At 43.3% G+C, this 24,713-nt stretch overlaps 1 protein-coding gene across 1 annotated transcript; it reads left to right on the forward strand.

Annotated features, from left to right (window-relative positions):
- The first annotated feature begins 37 nt into the window (after window positions 1-37).
- Gid4 (GID complex subunit 4 homolog) lies at window positions 38-23,995 on the forward strand. Its single transcript, XM_021247586.2, has 6 exons — window positions 38-609; window positions 6,405-6,464; window positions 12,120-12,227; window positions 16,347-16,448; window positions 17,802-17,932; window positions 21,502-23,995. Exons 1-6 carry the CDS (start codon window positions 421-423, stop codon window positions 21,563-21,565), a joined length of 654 nt encoding a protein of 217 aa, XP_021103245.1. The 5' UTR covers window positions 38-420; the 3' UTR covers window positions 21,566-23,995.
- The last annotated feature ends 718 nt before the right edge of the window (window positions 23,996-24,713 follow it).

A 24,713-nucleotide genomic window follows, 5' to 3' on the forward strand; every position in this document is an offset into this window, starting at 1 on the left:
AATGTGCTTCTCCCCTCCCCTCCACGCCGTGTTTGGGAAGAAGACTACAAATTCCAGAGGGCTTCTCGCGCGCCCCGCCAAGAGTTTTCTCCTCTCGCCAATGGGCGGAAGCGCCGCATGAAACTGCTCCCGCCCTCCCCGGCGCACCTGAGCTAATCGGAAGGGGTGGTGTGTGTGTGTGCGAGGGCAAGTGGGGAGGGGCACCCAGCTCGGGACTGGGAGGCCCTTCTCGCAGGTCCTGGGGTCCCAGTGGCGGCCCGAGCCCTTGGTCCACTGGCAGCGGGCGGGTGGTCCGGCCTCCCGCCCCCACTTCGCGCGTGCGCGCCCGACGTCTCCCTCCCGGCCACCTTCTTTGGCTCCCGCGCGGCGACAGCGGTTCCTCTCCCCCTCCCCCTAGCCCTGGCTCCGGGGGACCCCGCGATGCCGGTCCGCACAGAGTGTCCCCCGCCGGCTGGTGCCTCGGCCGCCTCTGCGGCCTCACTCATCCCGCCGCCGCCCATCAACACCCAGCAGCCCGGCGTGGCCACCAGCCTGCTCTACAGCGGCTCCAAGTTCCGCGGCCACCAGAAGAGCAAGGGGAACTCGTACGACGTAGAGGTGGTGCTGCAGGTGAGCGCCAGGCCGGGCTGGGCCGGGGCCCGAGGGCCTCCTCGCGGCGCTCACGGGCCGTGCCCGCCCTCGGCTCCTCGAGCCCGCAGCTGCGGATCAGGCCCTCACTGCCGAGGCCTCCTGCACCGGCGCCTCCTACCCGGGACCTGCCCAGCTGGTGTCTCACACTCTTGGAGCCCCAGTCCTGACCTGGCCCTCGGACATGGAGCCTGCAGGGGCTGGCTCCTGGCAGTCCCGGAATACTGTTCCAGACTTGAAACCCCTGACCGGTCCGCCGGGCATCCGGAATCTCCCCTCCCCATGACTGGCCGTGCCTTGGCCTGGGTTCGTCCACCCCAAGACCTGTCACCCCTGCACCAATCTTCACACCAGTCACTCCCTCTCAGACCCTGAAGAACTCTCCAATGGTTTCTCCAGACTCAGGACCCTCCCTGTGTCCGTTTCACATTCTCCCAGACCTGAGACAAAACCCTAGCCTCAGTCCCTGGGGCCTTCCTCCTCCTGGGGAAATTGATCAGCCTCCCTGGATTTAGGAACATACTGCTCCTTTGGCTGAGAGCCCCCAATCCCACAAACCATTCCTCAGTCTCTGGATCCCCTTGAAAAGCAGGTACTTGTATCCTGGGTGCCAGAGTGGAGCTTCTCATGGTCTGTTAGTATCTAGCCTCCTGGCACCCCCCCCCCCCCCCCCCGCACTGCTTGCTTGAAAGTCTGGTCCGGTCACCCAGCTCCCCCGACTCTGGGCCTCCTGCTCCAGGCTTCTCATACACCCTTCCCTGCACAGTGGCCCACTTCCCATGGGCTCCATGTATCCCTGGCCTCTTCCTAGACTTTCCCACCCCATGCCTTCATCTAGCTTATGACTGGATCAAAGGGATCTTCTTTCAGTTTTTTTTAACATTTGTCTACATAGGCACAGGGGTTCCTCCCAGTCTCTGATACCAGTATTCTGGGAAATCTAACCTACCTAGTTTTATTTTGTGTCCATTGTCCTCCCCCTGTTTGAGCTGGATTTCTAGTACCTGTTGCCAGTTTCTGATCAGCTTTGGAGCTACAGATTCACCTGTTGGGGCCTTTTCGTGTACCTCATTTCTCTCTCCCAAATGTTAGCACATTAGCACAAAATGATGCTTTTTCTCAGCCAAAAGAGATTGATAGTGGATATTCCTTTTTATCTCCCTTTCTCACCAGACTGTACCTCAATTTTTAACCTTTCCTGTCTTAGGACCTACTTTCCCCTTCCTTTTGCCTATTTCTCTGACACCACTTCCTAGGCTATTTCCCAAAGTTCCTCCAAACACCTCTGTGTAGAAAGCCCTTCCAGAAGCTTAGAGGTGCTTTATGCTGCCTTTCTGCTCCCCTGTGTAAGAGTGAAATGTACAGTGTTCTTGTTCTTCATGTGATCTCCTTTTTTTTTTTAAACTTTAAATATTACTCTCTTCTGAACAAGTAAGTCTTATCTCCCAAAGATAATGGAGAACTAAGTGGAGAGCACAGTTAAGTCCCTTTTTTTCTCTGATTTCTAGGGAGTTTTCTCTGGTTTTGACTGGGAAAGCTGCATCCTCACATTAACTGTATCATTGATCTGTAAACTGTGAACTTATATTTATTGCAACTGAAAACCTACTATGACTAAGATATTTCAGTCCTTATAACTCTATGCCTAATGTGATGATTGATCCTTTTTTGCTTAAAATGTGAAAATCTAACATGAAGGTCAGGTTTGTTTGTTTTTTTTATTCAATTCTGGAAGTGAGATCCCTGAGTGGGTCATGTTTGGAATTGTCCTGAATTTGTACCTGTTCTGATGCAGTAAGGTAGTTAGGCATTAAAGGGAAGTCTGCCTTGGTTAGTGCAACTACTCCCTTCTGTCATTAGTGTGTTGTGAACTCTTGTCAGGTCCTAGTCTCCCTGTGAACCAGTAGAAGCAGTGATTGAGTTGGATCATGGCTGGTAGGTGTCAGGGAGCCCAGAACAGAAACCTGGCCAGTGGCTGAAAGCCACTTAAGTAGATGTCTGATGGTGGGTTGGGTGGTCATGCCAAGGAATGCTGCCCTACGTCTGGATAGGTGAGCTTGTTCATTTTCAGCACTGCAACTAGTCAAAGGCATGTGAATTGCCCCATCATCTGGTTTTTCAGCTAGGACTAGTTTCTTAGACTCAGTTTTCTTAGTCTATTTCTCTTGTCTTTCATAACAGCTTCCTGCTTTCTTTCTCTCCTTCCTTTTAAGCACCTTTATGGAGGTGTAATTCACATACCATATTGTTTATTTTTGTGTGTGGTACTGGGGATTGAATGAGCCTTTGTCCTCAGTTACATCCTCAGCCCTTTTTTATTTTTTATTTTGAGACAAAGTCTCATTAAATCAGTAAATTGTCGAACTTTTTGTCCTCCTGCTGCAGTCTCCCAGAGTATAATTTACATATTCAAGATGTACACTTCAGTAGTTTATGTTGTGTTCGCAGAGTTGTGCATCACCACAACCCAATTTTAGAACATTTTTATCACCCCAAAAAGAATCTTTCATATCCCTTGGCTCAAATCCTAGGCAACTGCTAATATTTTTTCTCTTTTTTAAAAAATTTGCCTAATCTGGCTGTTTCATATAAATAAAATCATAGTAGTATCTGTCCTTTTGTGACTGGCTTACTTAAGCATAGTATTTTCAAGACTCATCCATATCATTCCTTTTATTGTATTCTTCATTGTAACCATTGTTGTATGGATATACAATATTTTGTTTATCCATTGATCAGTTTATAGACATTTAGGCCTTTTTGCCACTTTTTGGCTATTATGAATAATGCTGTGAACATTTGTGTATATTTGTTTTGGAGATGGAGTCCCCTTGCATTGCCCACACTGTCTTTGAACTCGTGGGTGTAAGTGATCCCCCCACCTCAGCCTCCTGAATGCTGGGACTACAGGTACATACCACATCCAGCTTATATACAAGTTTTTATATGGATATGTGGTTTCACTTTTCTTGGGTAGACAGATACCTAGTAGTACAATTGCTGGGTTATATAGTAACTCTGTGTTCAATATTTCACGCAATTACCAGTGATTTCTAAAGTGGCTGCTTCATTTTACATTTCCAACAGCAACATACCAAGGTTCCAACTTCTCCACATTCTTGCTAACACTTGCTGTTCACCTTTTGTTTGTAGCCATGTTGGTGGGTCTGAAGTAGTATCTTATTGTGGTTGTTAATTTGAATTTCCCTGGTGCATCTTTTCATGATGTGCATCTGTTCATGTGCTTTTTGACACTTTCTGTTTTACTATTCGGATGTAAAGTTTCTCAAACCTTTGTGGGGTTTTGACTAGGTTCCCCCCCCACCACCATTACTGTGAGTACTCTTTCCCCTTCTACCACCCCAGAACCCACCAGCAGAGTGTTGCCTGGGTGGGTCCCTGTGAAAGGAACATTAAAAAAAAGCTGTTGGACACAGCTGTGCTGTGAGACCTCCTTGCTAAACATTTTCCTAGTTATCTTTTTCGTTGAGATGCTGGCCCCTCATTTGCTTAAAGCTTTGTACAATGTGTGATAATTTGAGTTCACCAACTATCAGGATCACTTTGGGCAGGATGGAAGAGATGATTGAACAGAGGCCAAACAGAAATTCTGATTCTTGAGCGTGTGATAATCCATGCAAATTCGAGCTAATTTACAGTATAATTTTTAATCTTGTTAGCAGGTATTCCTGCTACCTTTTCTGGGCACTGTGAAACCCCAAACTTAATTGAATTCAATGAGAATTGCATACGTGAAATTTAAGGCCTCAGGTTAGAACTATATGTCTTTTAATAAAAGTTCTTTGCTGAGCCATGTTAGTGTGGATCAGCTGTTTTCCATAATGTCCAATGCCAAAGTCAGCAGATGAGGACATCTGAAATACTTTGGCAGTTTTTGCATGGAATACCATTGTCACCAGCACCAAGCTTTAACTTCATAGAAGCCCAGTTTTCTTTGGTGCTGACATCATCTGGCTAAGTTTATTACGGCTTTTAAGGACTGCCTTAGTATTATTTGATTTATGGTGTAACTGGAGTAAAGTTTCCAAATCTAATAAATGCCACAAACCTTTCTAGTTTCCTGAAATGAGACCTCACTTAACATAAAAATCTGTGTGCCACCGCCTGCTGTGTAAGCACAAGGACCCGAGTTCGATCGCGGTACCAAAAAAACAAACAAAAATCTTTGTGCTACAGGTACCACTGAATTTTTTTTTTTTTTAGCTTTAATTCATAGGTTAGTAGACAGAGTTTCCAAGTTCATGACACAGATTCATTTTAAGTCATGGATTAGAAACTGCCTATTCAGGATGTCTATATAGATTTGGGTGAAATGTGCTAATGAATTTGGTGTCATCTGCAAGGAACAGTGTTTTACATTTCAAAATAGCTTACAGAATAATTGAACCTATTACCTCATGTTACAAGGAGTTTAAAGGTGATAGGGTTCTAGCTTGGTTAGTTAAAAAGCCTGTGATAGGCCTACTTCCTTCCATCTTTCTGGCCTGCCATCCTCAGCGCTTCCTTACCTGTTTCTCCTCCTGATTTTCTGATAGCTGCCTTGGAACTGGATACTATATGCAGATACTGCCACTACCCAGGGAAGGAAAAGAGCCATTTCTTCCTCTTGTTCCTCTTCAAATGCCAGAGATCCTTGCCTGGCACACCCAGGAGACTCACACACATACCTCATTGGCTAGAACTGGGTCATTCCCTGCTAAACCAATGACTCCCAAGGAGATGGGGGTCTATACTTGCCTGAAATACATCAGGATTGACCACGTCTTATAGGTCAGGGTAGGTGCCAGAACAAAATCCAGGCCCTGGAAGTGTGGAAAAGAGGACATTGGTTGTAGGCATTGGCAATGCCTCGGCAACCCATAATTGGTGGCTGCTAAACCTCAAAATCTACTGTGCCTGTTATTCCTATTTTCACCTCCTGACTCTTCATTAAGAAATACAAGCATCTGTACATGAAATGGACAGAGAAGACATTCACAGTATAGTCAGAGTTTTGGTTGGTAGTTTGGTTTAGAAGTAAAAGTTATACCACATTAATCTTCATAAAATGCTGTTTTCCCCCCTGGTACTGGGGATCATACTCAGGACCTTGTGATTATGAGACAGGCTCGGTACCACTGGGCTAAATCCCCGGCCCAATAAAATGCTGTTCTTGAATATTTTGCTCATTTCATAAAGAATGCACAATGGTGCTTAGTATAAAATAGGGCAACAGTAGATTTCTTAGGCCAGTGATTGAATATCAGGAAAACAGAAGTAGCCTAGAAACATGTTTAAAAAAAAGTCTAGAGCCAGGGATTTAGCTCAGTGGTTCCACTGCCTGCCTTGAGAGCACAAGGTCCCGAGTTCGATCCCTGGTACCAAAAAAAAGTCAAGCCAGGGGTTAGGGATAACACCTTTGTGCAGATAGAGACCTTATGTCCAATAATGCACAAAGTGTAGATGAGTGGGAGACTTGTGTTGAAGACAGTACAAAAAACTTTTAGTGGGCTCACCATTCCAGAAAGGAACTTCAGTCTCAAGATACACAGCTAAAAGAAGAGGGTCCTGGGATCGGTCTGCATCATCAGAACAAGCATGTGTACAAGGAGAACTTTTGAAAGTTCCCAAGTCTGAGAGAACCTTAGGCTGATCTGGGTGTATACTGACCACTAGGCCTTCCTGACCTAGCCTGGCCTTGCAGGATTTTCACAGTATCTGCAGTGGGGCCCCAATTGGCTCATCCATTTGTAACAGTTTGTGTGTCTTCTTTTCAGCACGTGGACACGGGGAACTCTTACCTTTGTGGGTACCTGAAGATTAAAGGCCTTACTGAGGTAAGCACTCGTCACATGAGTCTGAACCAGGAAGTGGGTGGTCCACATCAGAGTCCTATAGAGTTGAGGACAGACAGTACCAATGATGTTTTAAGCATTGTTAGATCGGGAGCATTAAGCATGCGGTTTTGTTGTGTCCTCTTGGGAAGTAGCACAGCCATCAAAATTTTTTCCCCATTGTGCTGAGGATGGAACCCAGGGCCTCATTCATGCTAAGCATGTACTCTACCACTGAGCTACACTCTTCCCCTTCACAAATCTAAAGAAGTTTATAAATATGTCACAATGTGACCAGTACTATTGGTTTGCATGTTAATGCTTTTGTCAGATAAAAAATGTAGATAAGAGGGGCTGGGGATTTAGCTCAGTGGTTTTGCCACCTGCCTCGCAAACAGAAGGAGCTGAGTTCGATCCCCGATCCCCTGGTACCAAAAAAAAATGTAGATAAGAATATGGCCTCCTCTCTTATCATAAGCTCAAGTCTGTGAGATAAGCATCTTAAGAAAAGTTCATTACACCCTATAACTCATCAAAACAATGAGAAATCACTTTCTGGTTTCCAACCTGGTGGTCTATGTAAGAACATTTTCCTTCCTTTGACCCCGCTCTTCAGACCTCAAAACTCCTGAGATTTAGAAGGCAGGGAGCATCCCTTCTCTTCCATTAGTGGTAAACAGGAAGAGGAGGGAGGGAACTGAATTGGCTGCTGAGCTCTGCTGTGGATGTATGGGCGTGACCCTGCTGCATAGTCCTGTGGGCTTTTATCACTTCTGATATTAATGACCCAGCAGGATTGGGCTGTGCTAGATGGAGTGGCAGCATTCTCATTCTGCCCCTTACCAGTTGTGTGACCTTTAATTTCTCTTCCGTTTCCTCATTTGAGTTATTAAAAATGTGCTGTGACTAGTTGTGATGCCACATGTCTGTAATCCAACTACTCAGGAGTCTGAGGCAGGATCACAAGTTCAAAACTAGCATGGCCACTTGGACTTTGTCTTAAAAATAATAATAATGACGATGATAATAATAATAAAAAGAGCCAGGGTCTTGTGCTCTACCATTGACCCACAGCCCCAGTCCTCCTCCTACTTTTCTATATTAGAAGCTAGATTGAGCATTCCCTATGAACTTACGTTGTTGAGACAGAAGTTATTATCTTCACCTCTAGAAACATATCTAGTCAGGAAGGGGTAGAAAATGATAGCAAAATAAAGGATTCTAACCTTTGGGTTTGTTGTAGGAGAAAACATAGTAAAACAGAATATGCTCAACTCTTAAGGCATCCAAATGCATTTGTTAATGGAGTGCAGAGCATAAGCATTTAACTTCGTAAGGAAACCAGCAAAATGTGTAATGCAAACACTGACTCCAGGCCCTGTCATTTGGGTTATAGGCTGCTGCACGGAAATGGTAAGTAGCGTTAGAAATCTTGAAAGAGTGTGCAGAAATGCTAATGACTGGGAGTAGATTGCCCTTACTAAGGGAAGCCCCTCTGAGGTATGAACAGCAGTTGGGGTTCCTTGAGGAGGGGGTACTGGCATAGCCCTTCATGGGGGCTAGCCTATGGGGAATCCTGGGCTCCTAACAGAACCATGGAGACTCTCACTCCTCTCCTGTTCATGGTCTTCAGGTAGAGTGGCCTTGATGAGCACATCTTCCCCAGAGGTGATCTGCCCCAGGCCAGCATGGGCTCAGTGATGCTGCCACCAAGCATTTAGTTAAAGCACAGTGTTTCCTGGGATTCCTAAGTCCTGTCCAGGTCTCAGGATAATTAGAATTCTTTTTAAGTAACTTTTTAGTAGCTTTATTGAGATATAGTTCAATATGATTCACCCACTTAAAGTATACAATTCAGTGATTGGGGATATAGCTCAGTGGCAAAGCACTTGCCTAGCAAGTGAGATACCTTGGGTTCCATCCCCAGCACCAAATACAAATAAATAAATAAATAAATAAAATGTATAATTTGTTAGTTCTGGGTATATTTACAGAGTTGTATAACTATTCAATATGATTTAAAATCATATATCTATGTATGGTTGCTGTAGATAATAAAATATAGAAAAACAATATGAATCTTTGAATGAATTTTATACCTGTATTATTTATTTTCTTTGCTATCTTATTTAAAATTGTTAAAATATCAAATGTGTAATTTATTTGAATTAAATCATGTAAGTGGTTTGGGTTTTAATCATAGTAGTTGTCATCCTCACGTGTTCAGTGTGTACCATTGAAAACTAAGTTGGAGATAATTTGTCTCACATTCACAAAGCACAACTTTAAGGTTTGTGTACCTTTTAAACATGAGATTTCAGAATTGTAAAGAATGGGTATTAAATAACATTCTCTTTGTACTGTATTTCTGAGCTGGCAGAGAGCCCTTTCCTAGGAGCTCAGCACCTGGCTGGTATCTGGGAGCCCAGCCTTGGGGATTCATGATCAAGTCCTCCACTTAGTCCTTAGGTGGGTTTAGAAGCTCCATGAAGTTGTGCTAGATTTCTTTGAAAACAGGGAGACTGGTCGCAATAACCAAACTCACAGGAGACCAATGTGTGAACAGATGTGTGTGTTCACTCTCAGAATGAGGTCTGTGCCTATTCTAGATGTTCCTGTTGACTTACTAGCCAAATAGATTTAAATTTCTCAGAAGACAGGTCTGTATGAAAAGCCAAGTTAGCTATCATTGGACAGTTTGGGGTGAGCCTGGAATCAGTGAGAGGAGCTAGTTGATGACTTCGGTGGGTGAAGCCCATACCTGCCCAGAGTTAGCGAGCATCAGGGGTGGGGGGTCCTGGCTGTCTATAGCTCCCCCCTCTGGCTTGTTTTTCTAATAGCTTTTCTTCTGCTCCCGTGTAAATCCCCCCTGATTTAGCTATACTGTAGTCAAGTGCTTGATTTACCTGTGCCAGCCCTGAGAAATATTTTATCTCTTGGTAATTTCTGTACATATTGAATCTCATTCACTACCCATTTATTAATTCTCAGAGTGTGAGGTACCTTCTGGTCACTCTGATATACTGTCTAAAGTATTTCGGAGAGAAGTCAGTGCAGAATCATTCCTTGGGAAAGCTAGTGGTTTAAGCTATAAGTATTTCAGTTACATTAGGACCACTTTGTTCTTCTATTGTAGGAGTTCTGAAAAATGATTAAAACTCAAAACTCAGGAAAAAAATATATGTAGCTTCTAGTTTAAAATTTCAAGTCAGGTACTGGCTTACATAAAACTTTTTCTCTTAGTATCCTTCCTAAAGACAGATTAGTATAGTGCTCGCTTCGGCAGCACATATACTAAAGACAGATTAGTATAACTTAGTTTATGCCTTAAAAATTAGGTTTCCAAGAGGTTTCTCCTTTTATTTCTTCATTCCATATATATAAACATCAATATGAAGAATCTAGCAGTACCAGTAGGTTAAGGGGTTTGTTGGTTTTGAGTATTAGATTTATTATATTTTGAAGTTCATTGTTAAGAAAACAGAACGAGGGATTGAAGGTATAGCTCAGAGGTGGTGTTGTAAAGCAGGCTTCTTGCCAGGCATGGTGGCACACACCTATAATCCCAGCACTCTGGGAGACTGAAGCAAGAAGATTGAAAGTTCAAGCCCAGCCTAGGATACTTAGCAACTTAGTGACTATGCTATCTCAAATAATACATACATACATACATACATGACTAGGGATGTAGCTCAGTGAGAAGACCCTGGGTTTAAATCCCCACTAGTGCAAAAAAAAAAAAAAAATCAGTACTAAGCATGTACAGACTTGTTAAAAATAAAGTAGGCCTCTTTAGTCACCTCAGCCTTGGGCCGGGGATTTAGTTCAGTGGTTTCGTCGCCTGCTGCACAAGCACAAGGACCCAAGTTCGATCCCCAGTACCAAAAAAAAAATAGTCACCTCAGCCTTGGTGGCAGTGTTGTTTCCCAGAGCCCTTGAGCCAAGAGGGTACTGAGGCAGTGCCTCTCAGGAAAGTCCTGAGCTATGCGCAAGCCAAGCTGGGAGCAGTGGCAAAGCCATCAGGATGGATATATTTTAAATATGTTTGATGCAAAATGAGATGTGCTTACATTCAGCTGAGGATAATGACTCAGTGGTAATGCACTTCCCTAACATCTGTAGGACCTGTATACCATCCCCAGGATTTATAATCCTAACTACTCTAAAGGTTGAGACAGGAGAAACAGAAGTTTGAAGCCAGCCTGGGCAGCTTAGTGAGAATCTTGTCTCAAATCACAATATAAAAGGGCTGGAGGGACTGGGGCTGTAGCTCACTGGCTCTGTGCCTGCCTGGCAAAGGCTGCAAGGTCCTGAGTTTGATCCCTGGTACCAAAAAATAAATAAATAAATTAATTAATTAATTAAATTAAAAAGGGATGGAGATGTAGCTCAGTGGTAGAGCACTCATACGTTCCATTCCTAGTTCTTGGGGAAAAAAAGTGCTTACATAGAATCTGGAGGAAGAAGTAGGACCTCTGTAGTCCCAGGGACTTTGTATTTTTCACTGGTAAACTGTGCTCTTGAAAAACCTCAAGGCCTTGGACAAGGGGTCATTTGGTTGGTTGATTGTTTAGTGTTTAGTTGGTTTTGATAAATGTGAATAAAAGGAAGACTTTTGCACCAGGGGTTTAGCTCAGTGGTTCCACCACCTGCCTTGCAAGGTCCCAAGTTCAATCCCCGGTACCAAAAAAAAAGAATGACTTTTTAGTAGTGTTGTTTTTCTCCCATTAATTTTTCTGTAAATCTTTGGTACCTGTTTATTGGCACATGAACAAATGGCAAATAAAATTAGCAGTATTCCAAGCAGTGAATGATAGCTAGCTTATTTTTAAAAACATTTTGTTTTTGGTACTGGGGATTGAACTCTGGTCCTTGTGCTTGCGAGGCAGGCAGCGGAACCACTGAGCTAAATCCCCAGCCCCAAAACAGCATATTTTTAATGGTTGAGATTTAATATTGCAGACATGATTTACCTATTTCCCTCACATAAATTGTTCATAATTCATAGGATAGAATTAAATGTGTCTCTGGCACATTCAAGGTATTCCCCCCCCCCATTTTTTTTCCAACCCTGGAAACTTCAAGAATTGGTATAAAAGGGACAGATATAAAGGAGCTGTAGTTTGAGAGCCAGTGGGCTGATCTGAGGTTTGAGAGAGACATTATGGTTTTTGGGTATTGTTGGGTGTACTCCTTAGAAAGTGCAGTCTGCTAAGTTGTGATTTGCTTTGTATGCTAGAGTATGCAGAGTTTACTTCTTGTGAAAATCATCCAGATTGCTTTTGAAAGACCAGCATATATCAAGCCAAAGAAGGGTTCTCTGCTCTGGCAGAGTCCCCAAAGTTGAAGAGATTTTCTACTATCTAGGCCATTTAAATTCAGGTTTATTTCCACAGCCTGGATCTAACTCTGGTTTGGATTGTTAACAATGTGATCAGTTTTGTCTCAAAGCATTGGGGATAAGGTAAAGTAAGCTTGATTCTTTTTGTTTTTTAAGATTAAAGTGAGCTGGTTAGTGGTACAGCAATTACTTAGTATGCAGGAGGTCCTGAGTTCCATCCCAAGTGTTGCACATAAGTGCACGAACACACACACAAATACACACTCCCAAAAGACTGTCATTGAACATCTCATTTTGGTATTTGCTTTTTACTATAGGAGTATCCAACCCTTACAACTTTCTTTGAAGGGGAAATAATCAGCAAAAAACACCCTTTTTTAACGCGCAAGTGGGATGCAGATGAAGACGTTGATCGGAAACACTGGGTGAGTGAGGCTCTGCCATGCTGGGTATCCAGAGACTTCAGGAAACTGAGATGTGCCAAGAGCCAGAGACCTCATCCCTTATTGGGAGTTACTGAGGACTTTGCAGCCAAAGGGAAGTTATTTCCTACACATAAACCTCCATTACTCTGTCTTCCTTCTGAAGTGAGTTCTCATATTGCCTGATCCCCCTCTTAAATACCATGTAGTTATCTGGTGATAGCAACTCCCTGAGTTCTACTCACAATTTTCATAGCTTTCAGAACCTTAGCAGTATCTCCATCCTTCCCATTTGTCTGTCCACTATTCCTTCTTAGTCACCTCTACTTGGGAAAAATGTGTCACTGACCTTGGATTGGCCTGAGATGGAAATACTGCTCACAGATACCCAGCAAGGGCAGGACTACAACGCCTCTTTTCTGCCTATCACCATATCATTTAGACAGCACTGCAAACTCCAGACGCCCCTCTTTTCAGCTGTCAAGAATGGAGTGTTCTCATTTCCTAGTAGTGAATACTTCAAGACAACTTAAGAGTAACTGTCCTAGGGTCTTTTCCCTGGTTGTCACCCAAGTCTTATGTCTTCAGAAATCTATTTCTCAACCTATCATAATAGCTTCCTCAACCATGGTAACGATGAATTTTTGTTTAACATGGAGAAATTCCTTCTGTAAAGAAATGGCTGTGTCCATAAAGAAGGTTTTAGAACTCATTATTATTCTTGCTACTCCTTGTACCTGGCTGTCTAAACCCTTCTGATGCCAGCACCACTCTCTATGTAAAAGATCTGCTATAGACTCTTGTCTTAGCCTTGGTGTGGATTACTGTTGTGCTTATTAATGTTTTGAAAATACTGAGTTTCAGTTAAATTCAAAATTTGAGGTTTTAAAAACATTTTTCTGAAAGCTACATGTTTTGTCTGTCATAGCAAATATACATCAAAACGTAGACAATCATTTGTGTGTCTTTACAATACAAGAGAATAAGCAAGATCCAAGTAGCAAAAGTTGGGGCAGCCCCAGTAGAACATGACAGTGTCAGAATCAGAGTCAAAGGCTCCTGGGTGCTACCTCTACCACCCTGTCCCCACCACATGTACATCATCAAGTGGCTCCTTCCTCTCTTGCACAGCCCTGGTGTAAAATTCTTCTTCATAGTGAACCATGCAGCTTTATTTGTCATTTCAAGTTGACCCTGCAAAAGCCAAAATCTGAGGCCCAGTAACAACTCAGTGTTAGGCTAGGTGACTGCAGATTAATATCTGAAGCCATCATCTTCTAATTTTCCCCCTGGCTTCTAGTAGAGCATTGGACTATATTGGAGACTCTACCCTTCATTAGACTGGATTGAAATGCTTGGGGTGCAAGAGGGATGATTACAGGTGGTGCACACCTGTAATCCCAGTGCTCAGGAGACTGAGGCAGGAGGATCACCATGAGTTTGAGGCCAGCCTGGTATACATATCTCAAGACTAGCCTGAACTACATTGCTAAAAGAGGGGGGTTGGGGCAGGGAGCATGGAGCCTACTTGTAACTCCAGCATGCCAAGTGTGATAGGATGAGGGAGCTAGGCCCCTAGAATGTTTCCTTCTCCAACACTTCTAGCTGCTGTTCAGTCTTCAGCATTTCCCATGACTTTCTAAACTCGGAGGAGATCCAGATCCCTATGTGGGACTATGGGAGCTCCATACTGCATCTTATTTGTCTGAGGTTCATAGTGTGTGATAATCTTTACTTCTGGTATCATTTTTCCATTGTAAATTAGAATCAGAGACATGGTATTAGACCCTCAGCTTGGTATCATGGTGGTACTATAAACTCAAGAGTCTATATATGTAGTCTATTTAGAATACATGTGTGAAAAATTTGTGATTTTAATATCTCTATATTTTAGCCAGACATAGTGGCACACACCTATAATCCCAGCACTCAGGAGGCTGAGGCAGAGGATCACCACAAGTTCAAGCCAAGCCTGGGCTACGTAGTGAGTTCAAGGCCAGCCTACACTGCATAGTGAGACTTTGTCTCAAAAACAAACCCCTCCTCAAATATATATATCTTGATTTTGTGTGTATATGTGGTGAATTGAACCAAGGGCCTGATTTTTTTTAATGAATTAATTTTAATATTTTGATTGAAACCAAATGTTTATACATATTCATGCGGTACACTGTGGTATGTGTGTGTGTATGTGTGTGGTGCTAGGGTTGGAACCCAGGGTCTCACACATGCTAGGGAAAACCTTTGTCTGCCTCAATGTGACATTTTGACTTAATGCATACATTGGGTAATGATTAACTCAGGATAATTAGAATATTTACCACCTTAAACTTTCATCACTATTTTTTGTTTTTTAATAAAATTAATACATGCTTATTTAAAACTATTTGAAATGACAGAATAATTAGAGGGAAAAATTGTCTACAATGATAATGTCTAAAGATACAACAGTTTTTTGTGGGTTTTTTTGGTACATGAATCGAACTCGGGTCCTTGCACTTGCAAGACAGGCAGCCAAACCACTGACCTAAATCCCCAGCCCAGCTACAACAGTTTTTGACTTTTTCTGAAATCTTTTGGGTAAATAGAGTTGACTGTGTGGTTTCTGAATTGGTGAATTCAGCCAACTGCAAATCAAAAATATTTGGGGGGTGGGCCGGGGATTTAGCTTAGTGGTTTCGCCGCCTGCTGCGCAAGCACAAGGACCCAAGTTCGATCCCTGGTACCAAAAAATAAATAAGTAAACAAACAAAAATACTTTGGGGAAAAATTTCACCCGTGTTGAGTATATAGAGATTGTGTGTGTGTGTGTGTGGTGATTGAGGGTCATTGTACTAAGGTATATCACCAGCCTACTTTTTATTTTTAATTTTTGAGAGAAGGTCTTGCCACATTACTCAGTTGCCCAAGCTGGGCTCAAACTTGCAGTCCTCCTGCCTCAGCCTACCAGAGTGCTGGGGTTACAGGCATGTGCCACCACATCCAGCTGTATGGTTTTTTGGTCATTATTTCCTAAATAATTCAGTAGAACAACTTATGTACATAGTATTTGCATTAAATTAGATATTATAGGTAGTCTAAAGATGATTTAAAATATATGGGAGCATGTGTGTTGATTATATACAAATACCATTTTATGTGAAGGTTCCTGGAATCAATTTTCTGCACATATTGAGGGATGACTATACTTTCTTTTGCCTTTTTAAAAAAATGACATCATAAGATTCGAGGGTTTTGTTTTGTTTTTTTCTCGTACCAGGGATTGAACTCAGGACCTTGCACTTACAAGGCAGGCGCAGCGCCACTGAGTTAAATCCCCAGCCCCATAAGATGCAGTTTTGTAACCTATTTCTAATCTTTTTTTTTTTTTTTTAAGATGAGGTCTTGCTGTGTTGCCCAAGCTGACTGACCTTAAACTCCCTGGGCTCAAATGATTTTCATTTTTTAGCTTTCTAAGTAGCTGGAACTACGGGCACATGCCACTGTCCCCGGCTGCTAGTCTACTCTTTGGTTTTTTTGAGACAGGGTCTCACTATGTAGTTCAGACTAGCTTTGAACTCACTATGTAGCTCAGGCTGACCTCTAACCTCCTGCTTCAGCCTTCCAAGTGCTAGGATTACAGGTGAGTACCATCACACTCAGCATGTCTCCTTTTTAAACTTAGGCATGTATTACCTGTTTCTACCCAGGTAACGCCCAAACTCCTTATTGTCCCAAAAGACCAAGCTTCACAAGCCCCTTTCCTCTCTGGCTAGACAGGCCCTTTCTGTGTGGTTCTGTATGGCTCTTTTTGCTCCTGTGGGTTTATTTAGAGAGCTGTTCTCATTAATTATTCTTGGCTTTCATGTGTTTGTAGTGAGGTATTCAGAGAAAAGGCCCCTGGGATAGCGTCCATTCCTACCCTTTGGCCTTTTCTGGGTTGTGTTCACTAGACAGGCATAGTCCAGTGGGACCTCAGCTTGAGTCCACTTACCTGCTCCAAATTCAGGTCTGTGTCCACTGGGGTGACCACAGGCTCCCTCACTGTTAATCAGCAATTGTTGCTCTTGTTAGGAGCCATGAATTCTGACTCTAGTCACTCCCTCTGTTGATCAATTATCCTACTCTATATTTTGCTTTTAGGGCAAGTTTCTGGCTTTTTATCAGTATGCAAAATCATTTAATTCAGATGACTTTGATTATGAAGAGCTGAAGAATGGGGATTATGTCTTCATGAGGTGGAAGGTAAGATCTTGCCCAAGCTGTCTTCCAAGACTCCGACATCAGCTCCTGTAATGCAGTCACACACACCTGTATATCACCCAACCAGGGGCTCCCTGTGTCCCCTGTTTGTCCCAGTGCATCTTCATGGCAGGGTCTTTACATACTTGATCAGAGCAAGCGTGGTCCAGAACATACACTTTGGATATCCCAACCAGCTTGTCTGGTTACACTGCTTAGAGGGCAGCAGTTGAATTTGTGCCTACGTGGGCACCCCTGAAAGTGTTGTTTGCATCTTCCCCTTGTCCTTTCTCATCCAAGAATCCCTTTGAACCTCCATATTGAATCATACAAATTGCTAAGTGGATTCAGGACAACTTTCTTTGAACTTAGTCATCCACTGCTCCCTATTCCCACCACAGGCTGAAATGCCATCAGAATGACTAGTCTTCTCTACCACATCCTTTCTCCAGAGCCTTGTGCTTCCCACAGCTCAGGAAATGAAGGGTCAGGAATGGAATGTGGTTTTCCCCTCACCAATCCTCAGGTCCATCAGGTTAACTCAATGGCTTGGCCTTTGAGGAGTCCTTTGTGCTCCCTGCTCTGATAGTATGATATTCATAACCACAGGATATCAAATCATGGAGTGGGTTTTATAAGTGAATCTTCACCCACCTTCAAACCCCAGTGCCAAATCAGTAGGAAGAAATCTGTTTTAGCATGAAATCTTGCCTGCTTTCATTAAGACAAATCATCTGAAATAGTCATTCCCCATCTTTACTTTGTATAGCTAATCACTTAGGGGTGGGGATCATTGCTACTTCAGTATAGTCTTGCCAGATGCTGAGCCTTACCCTCTCATCTTGTCTTCTGTAGAAAGCATGCCAACTAAACCATTAAAAGAAGTATCTTGTGGGCCGGGGATTTAGCTCAGTGGTTTCACCGCCTGCTGCTCAAGTGCAAGGACCCAAGTTCAATCCCTGGTACCAAAAAAAAAACAAAACACAAGAGTTCAGTAGTAGCCCCTGGGAACTGGCACTGAAACTTACTCTTCCCAGGTCATCCTTTCTGTGGCCTCTGAAAGGTAGATGAACAGGTAGGCAGGTATTGACATATATTAAATGCTTGGGCCAGTGGCCTCTCTGAGCTCGTGACATGAGGTATGTATGTAGTTTGTAGAATGCTTCCATATCACATGAGTGCTATCTGGAAGTCAGGCTGAGACCCAGAGGATTGCTGCCACCCAGAAAGTCTGGATAAGACCATATGGTTGTATTATTTTTCTCAGGTGGCCCTTAGAGTCTCCTGATGCTTAGCAGGGAGGCCTGGGGTGTTCTAAGAACACACCTATTCCTGACCAATCCTTTATCTGTGCAGGAGCAGTTCCTGGTTCCAGATCATACAATCAAAGACATCAGCGGTGCTTCCTTTGCCGGCTTCTATTACATCTGCTTTCAGAAGTCAGCAGCTTCCATAGAGGGCTACTACTACCATCGGAGTTCAGAATGGTGAGGACCCCAGTGGCCATGGACCATAGCAGAGGCTGGCTGCCCCTCTGGCTTTCCTTTAGCTAGTCAGACCCAAGAGAAAACTTCTCACCCTGCCTCTACAGATATCTTGGTTTTTATTTGGTTGCTGAGACCCTATTTAAATCACCTCATTTGCTCAGAATAGGTGTTCTTATCTACAGAGCCAAATAAATGAAATGAAGTATTGGGTAAAGAGATCTTTCTTCTTTCTTCTTTTCTTTTCTTGTAGTTCTGGGGATGAAACTATCCAGGGCCTTGTGCCCACTAGGCAAACATTCTACCACTGGGTACTACCATTAAATATTTACAAGCAATACAGCACTTTCAGCAAAGCTTATCTCAGTCTTACTGGTTTTGCATTCATACCTCCTAAATTTAATCAATTGCCAAAATGTAATTTGATCTTGTTTGGGACAGTGTGAGTTTTGCTGTTAGTAGGCAACACTCATCACACATGTGCTTGATTCCTGGCTAATATTAGGGGCAGTATGAGTTGACAGTCCTGCTAGTGTTTATCCCCAGTGAAGGACAGAAGGCAGCCTCAAGTCCTTACAGCTTGCTGCCTTTTGGGGACCTCCTTAGTGCTTATTTTAAAAGTTTGCTGTACCTGGAGGGGAACTATGTCATAAAACACCTGATTTCCTATCTGAAAGTAGACACACTTTATTTCCTTTCAAATTTTTCATCTTTAATGACTTGTGGTTGATCCAACCCTGTCACCATAATACAGTAGTAGACTTTCAGTAATTGTTCTGTTTTCAAGTGCATTTTTATAATTTTCATAATTCTTTTTAGTAAATGGCAGCTTTATTGAGATATTACTGCATTCCATACAATTCACTCATTTAAAGTAAATATCAGTGGTCTGTAGAATATTAATATCTACTTTAAAATATTTTCTTTTTATTTTTTGCAGTGCTGAGAATCAAACCCAAGCCCTCACACATGCTTGGCAAGCACTCTACTATTGACCTACACCCCTAGCCTAGAATATTTTTATCACCAGAAAAGGAAATCCCACTGTCCTTAATCATCACCCTACCCCTCATCCCCTCCCAGCTTTAGGCAACCACTAATCTTCTTTTTCTATATATAGATTTGCCTGTTCTGGGTATTTTGTATAAATGGCATTCTTACAACATGTGATCTTTATCCTTGCCATCTTTTGCTTAACATAATACTTTGAGGGTTCATTCATGCTGTAGTATATATCAGAACTTCATTTTTATTACCAAGTAAGTTTCCAGTTGGACATATATACATTTTATTTATCTATTCATTAGTTAATGGATACCTGGATAGTTTCCATCTTTTGGCTTTTATGAATAATGCTGCCGTGAACATGCTGTGAACAAGTTTCTGAGTTACTGCTTTCATTTCCTTTGGGGATATACCTAGAAGTGAAATTGCTGGGTCATACAGTGATTCTATATTTAACGTTCTGAGGAGCCGCCAAACTCTTTTTCCACAGTGGCTGCACCATTTATTCCCACTAGCAGTATTTGAGAGTTTGAATTTCTCCACATCCCCTTAACGCTTGTTACCACGTCTTTATAGTTATAGCTGCCTAAGAGGGCATGAAGTAGTATTTCATTGTAGTTTCAATTTGAAAATTCCTGATGGGCAATACATATATTCCTTTCTTGATTTTTTTTTTTTTGAGGGGGTGCTATAGATCAAATGCAGGCAAGTGCTGTACCATTGAGCTATATCCCCAGCCCTTTTTTTTTTGTACCGGGTTTTGAACGCAGGACCTCGTGCTTGCCCGGCAGGCACTGTGCTGCTGAGCTAAACCTCAGCAAACCTCTTCCTCCCTTTTTTTGGGGGGGGTGGGTACCGGGGATCGAACTCAGGTCCTTGCACTTACGAGGCAGGTGGTGTAACCACTGAGCTAAATCCCTGGCCCTCTTCCTTTTTAAGACAGATTCTCACTGTGTAGTTCAGGCTGATCTTGAACTCACTATGTAGTCTAGTTTGGTCTCAAACTTGGGGTGATCTTCCTGCCTCAGCCTCCTGAGTATTGGGATTACAAGCGTGTGGCACCATGCCCAGCCTCCAGCCCCCCCTGCCTTTTGGTATCGGGGATTGAACTTAGGACCTTGCACTTTTGAGGCACATGATGGGACCACTGAGCTAAATCCCTGGCCCCCAGCCCTTTTTTTTTCCTTTGGTACCAGGGATCGAACTCGGGTCCTTGCGGTTGTGCAGCAGTTGGTGAAACCACTGAGCTAAATCCCCGGGCCTCCCCAGCCCATTTTTAAGATGAAGAATAAACTACTTTTCCTTTGTTCTTTGTAAAACAAGCAGAGGAGAGCTAACCTCCTCATTGACTGAATGTGCCCAGGGTCTGTCCTCCCCATGTGTGAACTGTCCACCTTTCCCTTCTTTGTGACTCCTTAGAGCATCTGCCAGCTGGAGAAACACAAACTCAGATTCCTGTCTTGTGCTCCAGGCTTAATGCCACATCTTGGGAAGTGAGAAAATGGAGATGAATTGTAAAATAAGGTTTAAGGAGAGATATGAAGTTATTTTTTCTGTACTCTTTTTGGATACCATGAAATTAGGATATTCTTGTGTTATCTATGAAGCTCTTAGGACACTTCAGCCTGGTGTTCTGTAGATACAGCTGAAGCATTACAAGGTGAGAGGCCAAGCAGTAGAGGGAGGGAGGGCCAGACTGCAGGCTGCATCTTCTCCCCAGAGCTTATCATCCTGTTTCTATTTTTTTTTTCTGGTACCAGGGATTGAACTCGAGACCTTGCGCTTTCGAGGCAGGCAGTGGAACTACTGACCTAACTCCCCGGCAGGATCCTGTTTCTATAGACATGCAATAGTTGCTCTATGAATAGCACAGAATATGTAAAAGCAATTCGTCTTATTTATGGTTCAGGAGGATTACAGAAAAAGAAAAAGTCAAAGTATGTTCACATAGAAGTATAAAATGAATTAGTGGATTTTGCCACCTGCTGTGCAAGTGCAAGGACCTGAGTTCAATCCCCAGTACCAAAAAAAAAAAAATGAATTAGCAGAGAGGTGCAGTGGCACACATCCTTAATCCCAGCTACTTGGTACCAGAAAGGTATTTTTTTTTGTATGGGGGATTGAACTTGGGTCCTTGCGCTTGTGCAGCAGGCAGTGAAACCACTGAGCTAAATCCTCGGCCAATCCCAGCTACTTGGAAGGCTAAGACAAGAGGATTGCTTGAGGCTGGGAGCTTTTTTTCTCTTTTTTTCTCTTTCTTTTCTTTTTTTTTTTTGAGACAGGGTCTTACCATGCAGTCAGGCTGGCCTTGAATTTGCAGCAATCCTCCTACCTTGGCCTCCTGAGTGCTGGGATTATAGGCATGCACCACCCCACTGAGCCTGGACGTTTAAGACCACCCTAGACACATAGTGAGACCCTGTTCCCTTGTCCTCCCCAGCAAAAGAATTAGCATTTCAGTCTGAGTATGATATGCTGCTGGGTGCTCTGGTTTGGGAATTCTCTAACATCCTTTGGTCATTATGCATTGGCCAACTATCTTCTATTCTGTCTCTTCCTCATTGCAGGTATCAGTCCCTCAACCTAACTCATGTTCCTGAACATAGTGCACCCATCTATGAATTCCGGTGACATCGGCTCAGAACATCAACCAGATAAAACTGAACTTGGCACCAAAGAGCTTTGCCAAGAAAATTGTGTACCTGCCAGAACCAGGAGAGTTTTGTTCCTGTTTCTTCATGAGCAGATTCGAATCAGAAAGCATGAATGTTAACCCACAGAATCCAAGGAGAAAGGCCAACCAGCAGGGCAGGTGGAGGACTGTCTTCCTTCCTCCTCCAACTCTGTGGCGGTCTGGTCGTCATCTGTTTCCAAGCTACCTTAAATGCACTTTTCCTTCCTGCACAGCTCACTTCTGCATTGCTGAAATGCCCGTTCCTTTCTCTGCCCTGCCTCCAGCCGAGCAGAAGGTCAGCTCCTGGGTCACCCTCAGCCTTGGTGCTCAGTGGTCCCCACCCAGGCCCTCACCCCTCCCCAGTTGTTTATCTGGTAGCCCAAGACAAGGCAGAGCCCCAGCACCTCTGTGTCCCCAGAGCTCTGTGCGAGAAATTGGCCAGCTGTGGCCACATCTGCCACCAGTGAAACAAGGCAGGACCCTGTGGGGCCTCATTGGTCTTCATTCAGTGGGCACTGCTGAGCCCTATACTATTAACTACGCAGGGCTAGTATGTGGCTGTCAGGTTCCTGAGCCTGCAGCGGGATCACTAAATTTAAGGCTTCCAGATCCCTGGCAGGAACAGATCCCAAACCTGCATACTCAGTACTTTTGGTCCAAACTTTTGAACTTGAGGGCAATACTAAACTTAAAAATAAGAGGGATTTTTTTTTACAAAATTATTTTTATGGTCCCTTTAATGAGGACCCTATGGCAAATGCACAATTATTCAGAATTACATTTTATCGTTTTCACATTGAAAACAGCAAATGTTGACTTAGTAATTTTTATATGTATATGTATATGTATATGTATATTTAATCAACCAGCAGTTTTGAAATAAGTCATCCTGGTACAGAAGTTTTGCAGCATCACATAAATTATAGTGCTAAACACAAGAACTGTTTTTGGGGCCAGTTTAGAATTTGTACCTGCTCCCTTTGCTACTCAAAACAACAATGCTTTGTGGTGACCTTTTCCACAAGGCAGAAAGGGTCTTCATTCTCCAGAAACAGTGACTGAAATGCCAGGATGGGATGAGGGATGGGAAATATGAACTTGAGGCTCATGTGCCAAAGTGTGTGTGTGTGTGTGTGTGTGTGTGTGTGTGTGTGTGTGTGTGTGTTGGTTTTCTTTCCTTTTGTTTTTTTAAATGTTTAAAAACTTAATAGGTTGGCACCAGTTGTAGCCCATAAATAGGGGCAGGGCTTTGGAGAATTGGCATTTTTCTGGTGGTTTACATAACTTAGTCTAAATATAAGAAAAGCTTTAAAAACAAGATAGCATGGGGCTGGGGGTATAAGCTCAATGGTAGAGCACTTGCCTAGCATGCGTGGGACCTTGGGTTCCACCCTCAGTACCACCAAAAAAAAAAAACAGCATTGTAACTACAGGAACAGAACAGTCTGCATGTTACACGTCCATGGGCCGTGTAAGAAAATGCAAAGCCCTTTGGTGAAATGAGTGGTGGAAATGATTTTTATTCTTAAGATGTGACTTTCCTTTTCATGACATGTACTGTATGTTACTGAGTCTGAATGTTGGGGGAACCCTTAACACATTCACAGTGGGGCCGTAATTCATATGTCTCACTGCTGAGGGGGCTTGAACCACTGTTGGTATATGCATGACAGTCCCACGCATGACTTCCACTTCTGCCACCCGTGGTATAAGCCACTGAATGGGATGGTCATGCATGTACCACTGGTGGTTCAAGATGGTGGGAACATGTTAAAAGTGCAGAATTCAGGGAAGTAGCCAGTGGATACTTGTGAGGTCTAAATTTTGAAGTCCAGAGACTGTGCAGAGGTACAACCTACCCATTCAGTGAGGGCAGGGCTTGGAGCCCCTAAAAATCACTCTGATAACTTTGGTGGAAAAATAATGCACATCCTTTTCCAGAGATGCATTGAAAATGTTTTTTGATCCTTAAAATTCAAGCTGGGCATAATAACATGTGCCCATAGTCCCAGCTCTTAGGAGCTCAGGCATCTTAGTGAGACCTTGTCTTCAAAAAAAAGAAAATCATTCCCGGGGATTTAGCTCAGTGGTTCCAGCGCCTGCCTCGCAAGCACAAGGACCTGAGTTCAATCCCCAATACAAAAAAAAAAAAAAAAATCTGCAGTTAAAAAAGAAAACTATTGAAACTCAACAAGGCATTGAATGTCTGGCTCTGGTCAGACTGCTGGTTCACACTTAAAAGATGCTCACCCTTGCTCCATTAAGCTGAGGGATGTCCCCGAAGAATAAAGGAGGCGTGTAGCAAGACTGGCTTTCCTCAGATGGACCTTGCATCCCCTTCCCCTCAGCTCGCCTCTCCCGGCATACCAGGAGACAGTGGCATTTACCAGCTCCCTCGAGGGATGTGGGCCCACTCAGAGCAGCAGGTGGTTATCCCCAGAGTTGTGGCTGGTGTATGTAGCAAAGAGTGGTGCACCAGTGGGCATGGAGGGACACTTAACAGGCACTGCTGGTGTCTATTACAGGGATTCTTCCTTTTCTCCTTAGCTAGGTAATGAAGTGCACTAGTTGTACTAGAAAAAATGAAGACATGGTACGTTTACCGGATCCTTCAGACATTTCTGTGATAAAGATTAATTGGCTTAAGTTTGCCCAGTGAACAGAGTGGTAGGATTAAGCATTTTTCCACTTCCTCTTAATAATGCCCAAAATCAGTACCAACTCTTTTCTCTCTGTCCCTGAAGGACCTTTGAGAAATCATCTCCATATGTATTTGTTCTTTCCTGAACCCTCTTAGTGGTTTACATGCCTCTGATCCTATGTGCAATATTTTTGGTTGATATCTGTATTCATCATTAAGAAATACACAGCTTGCAGGTTTCTTACTATCTTCTTCCACCCTAAACAAGCCTGCCATGAGGGGGGATCCTGCAGGATTTGGTTCTTTTTACCCCACTACTTAGAAGGCTTCCACTCTGCTGGCCCCAGCCTTGTCCCTCTTGTGCCCTGGACTTCTCCTTTCTACCCACTTAGCCTTTTAAAGTTTGTGTAGGGTTTCAGCTGCAGTCCAAAAGTAACTAGACAATACCTAATGTTAAGTAGAAC

The sequence above is a fragment of the Heterocephalus glaber genome, unplaced genomic scaffold, assembly GCF_053883595.1.
Source record: "Heterocephalus glaber isolate CG9 unplaced genomic scaffold, H.glaber_assembly_v1.0 deba00001813, whole genome shotgun sequence".
In the NCBI taxonomy this organism is placed as follows: domain Eukaryota; kingdom Metazoa; phylum Chordata; class Mammalia; order Rodentia; family Bathyergidae; genus Heterocephalus; species Heterocephalus glaber.

Bases quoted from the DNA above. Each gene is read 5' to 3' on its own strand.
- Gid4 (XM_021247586.2), top strand. From the start codon at position 421: ATGCCGGTCCGCACAGAGTGTCCCCCGCCGGCTGGTGCCTCGGCCGCC. The intron at 6,465-12,119 runs GTAAGCACTCGT...TTTTTACTATAG, and splicing joins AGATTAAAGGCCTTACTGAG to GAGTATCCAACCCTTACAAC. The intron at 17,933-21,501 runs GTGAGGACCCCA...TCCTCATTGCAG, and splicing joins TACCATCGGAGTTCAGAATG to GTATCAGTCCCTCAACCTAA.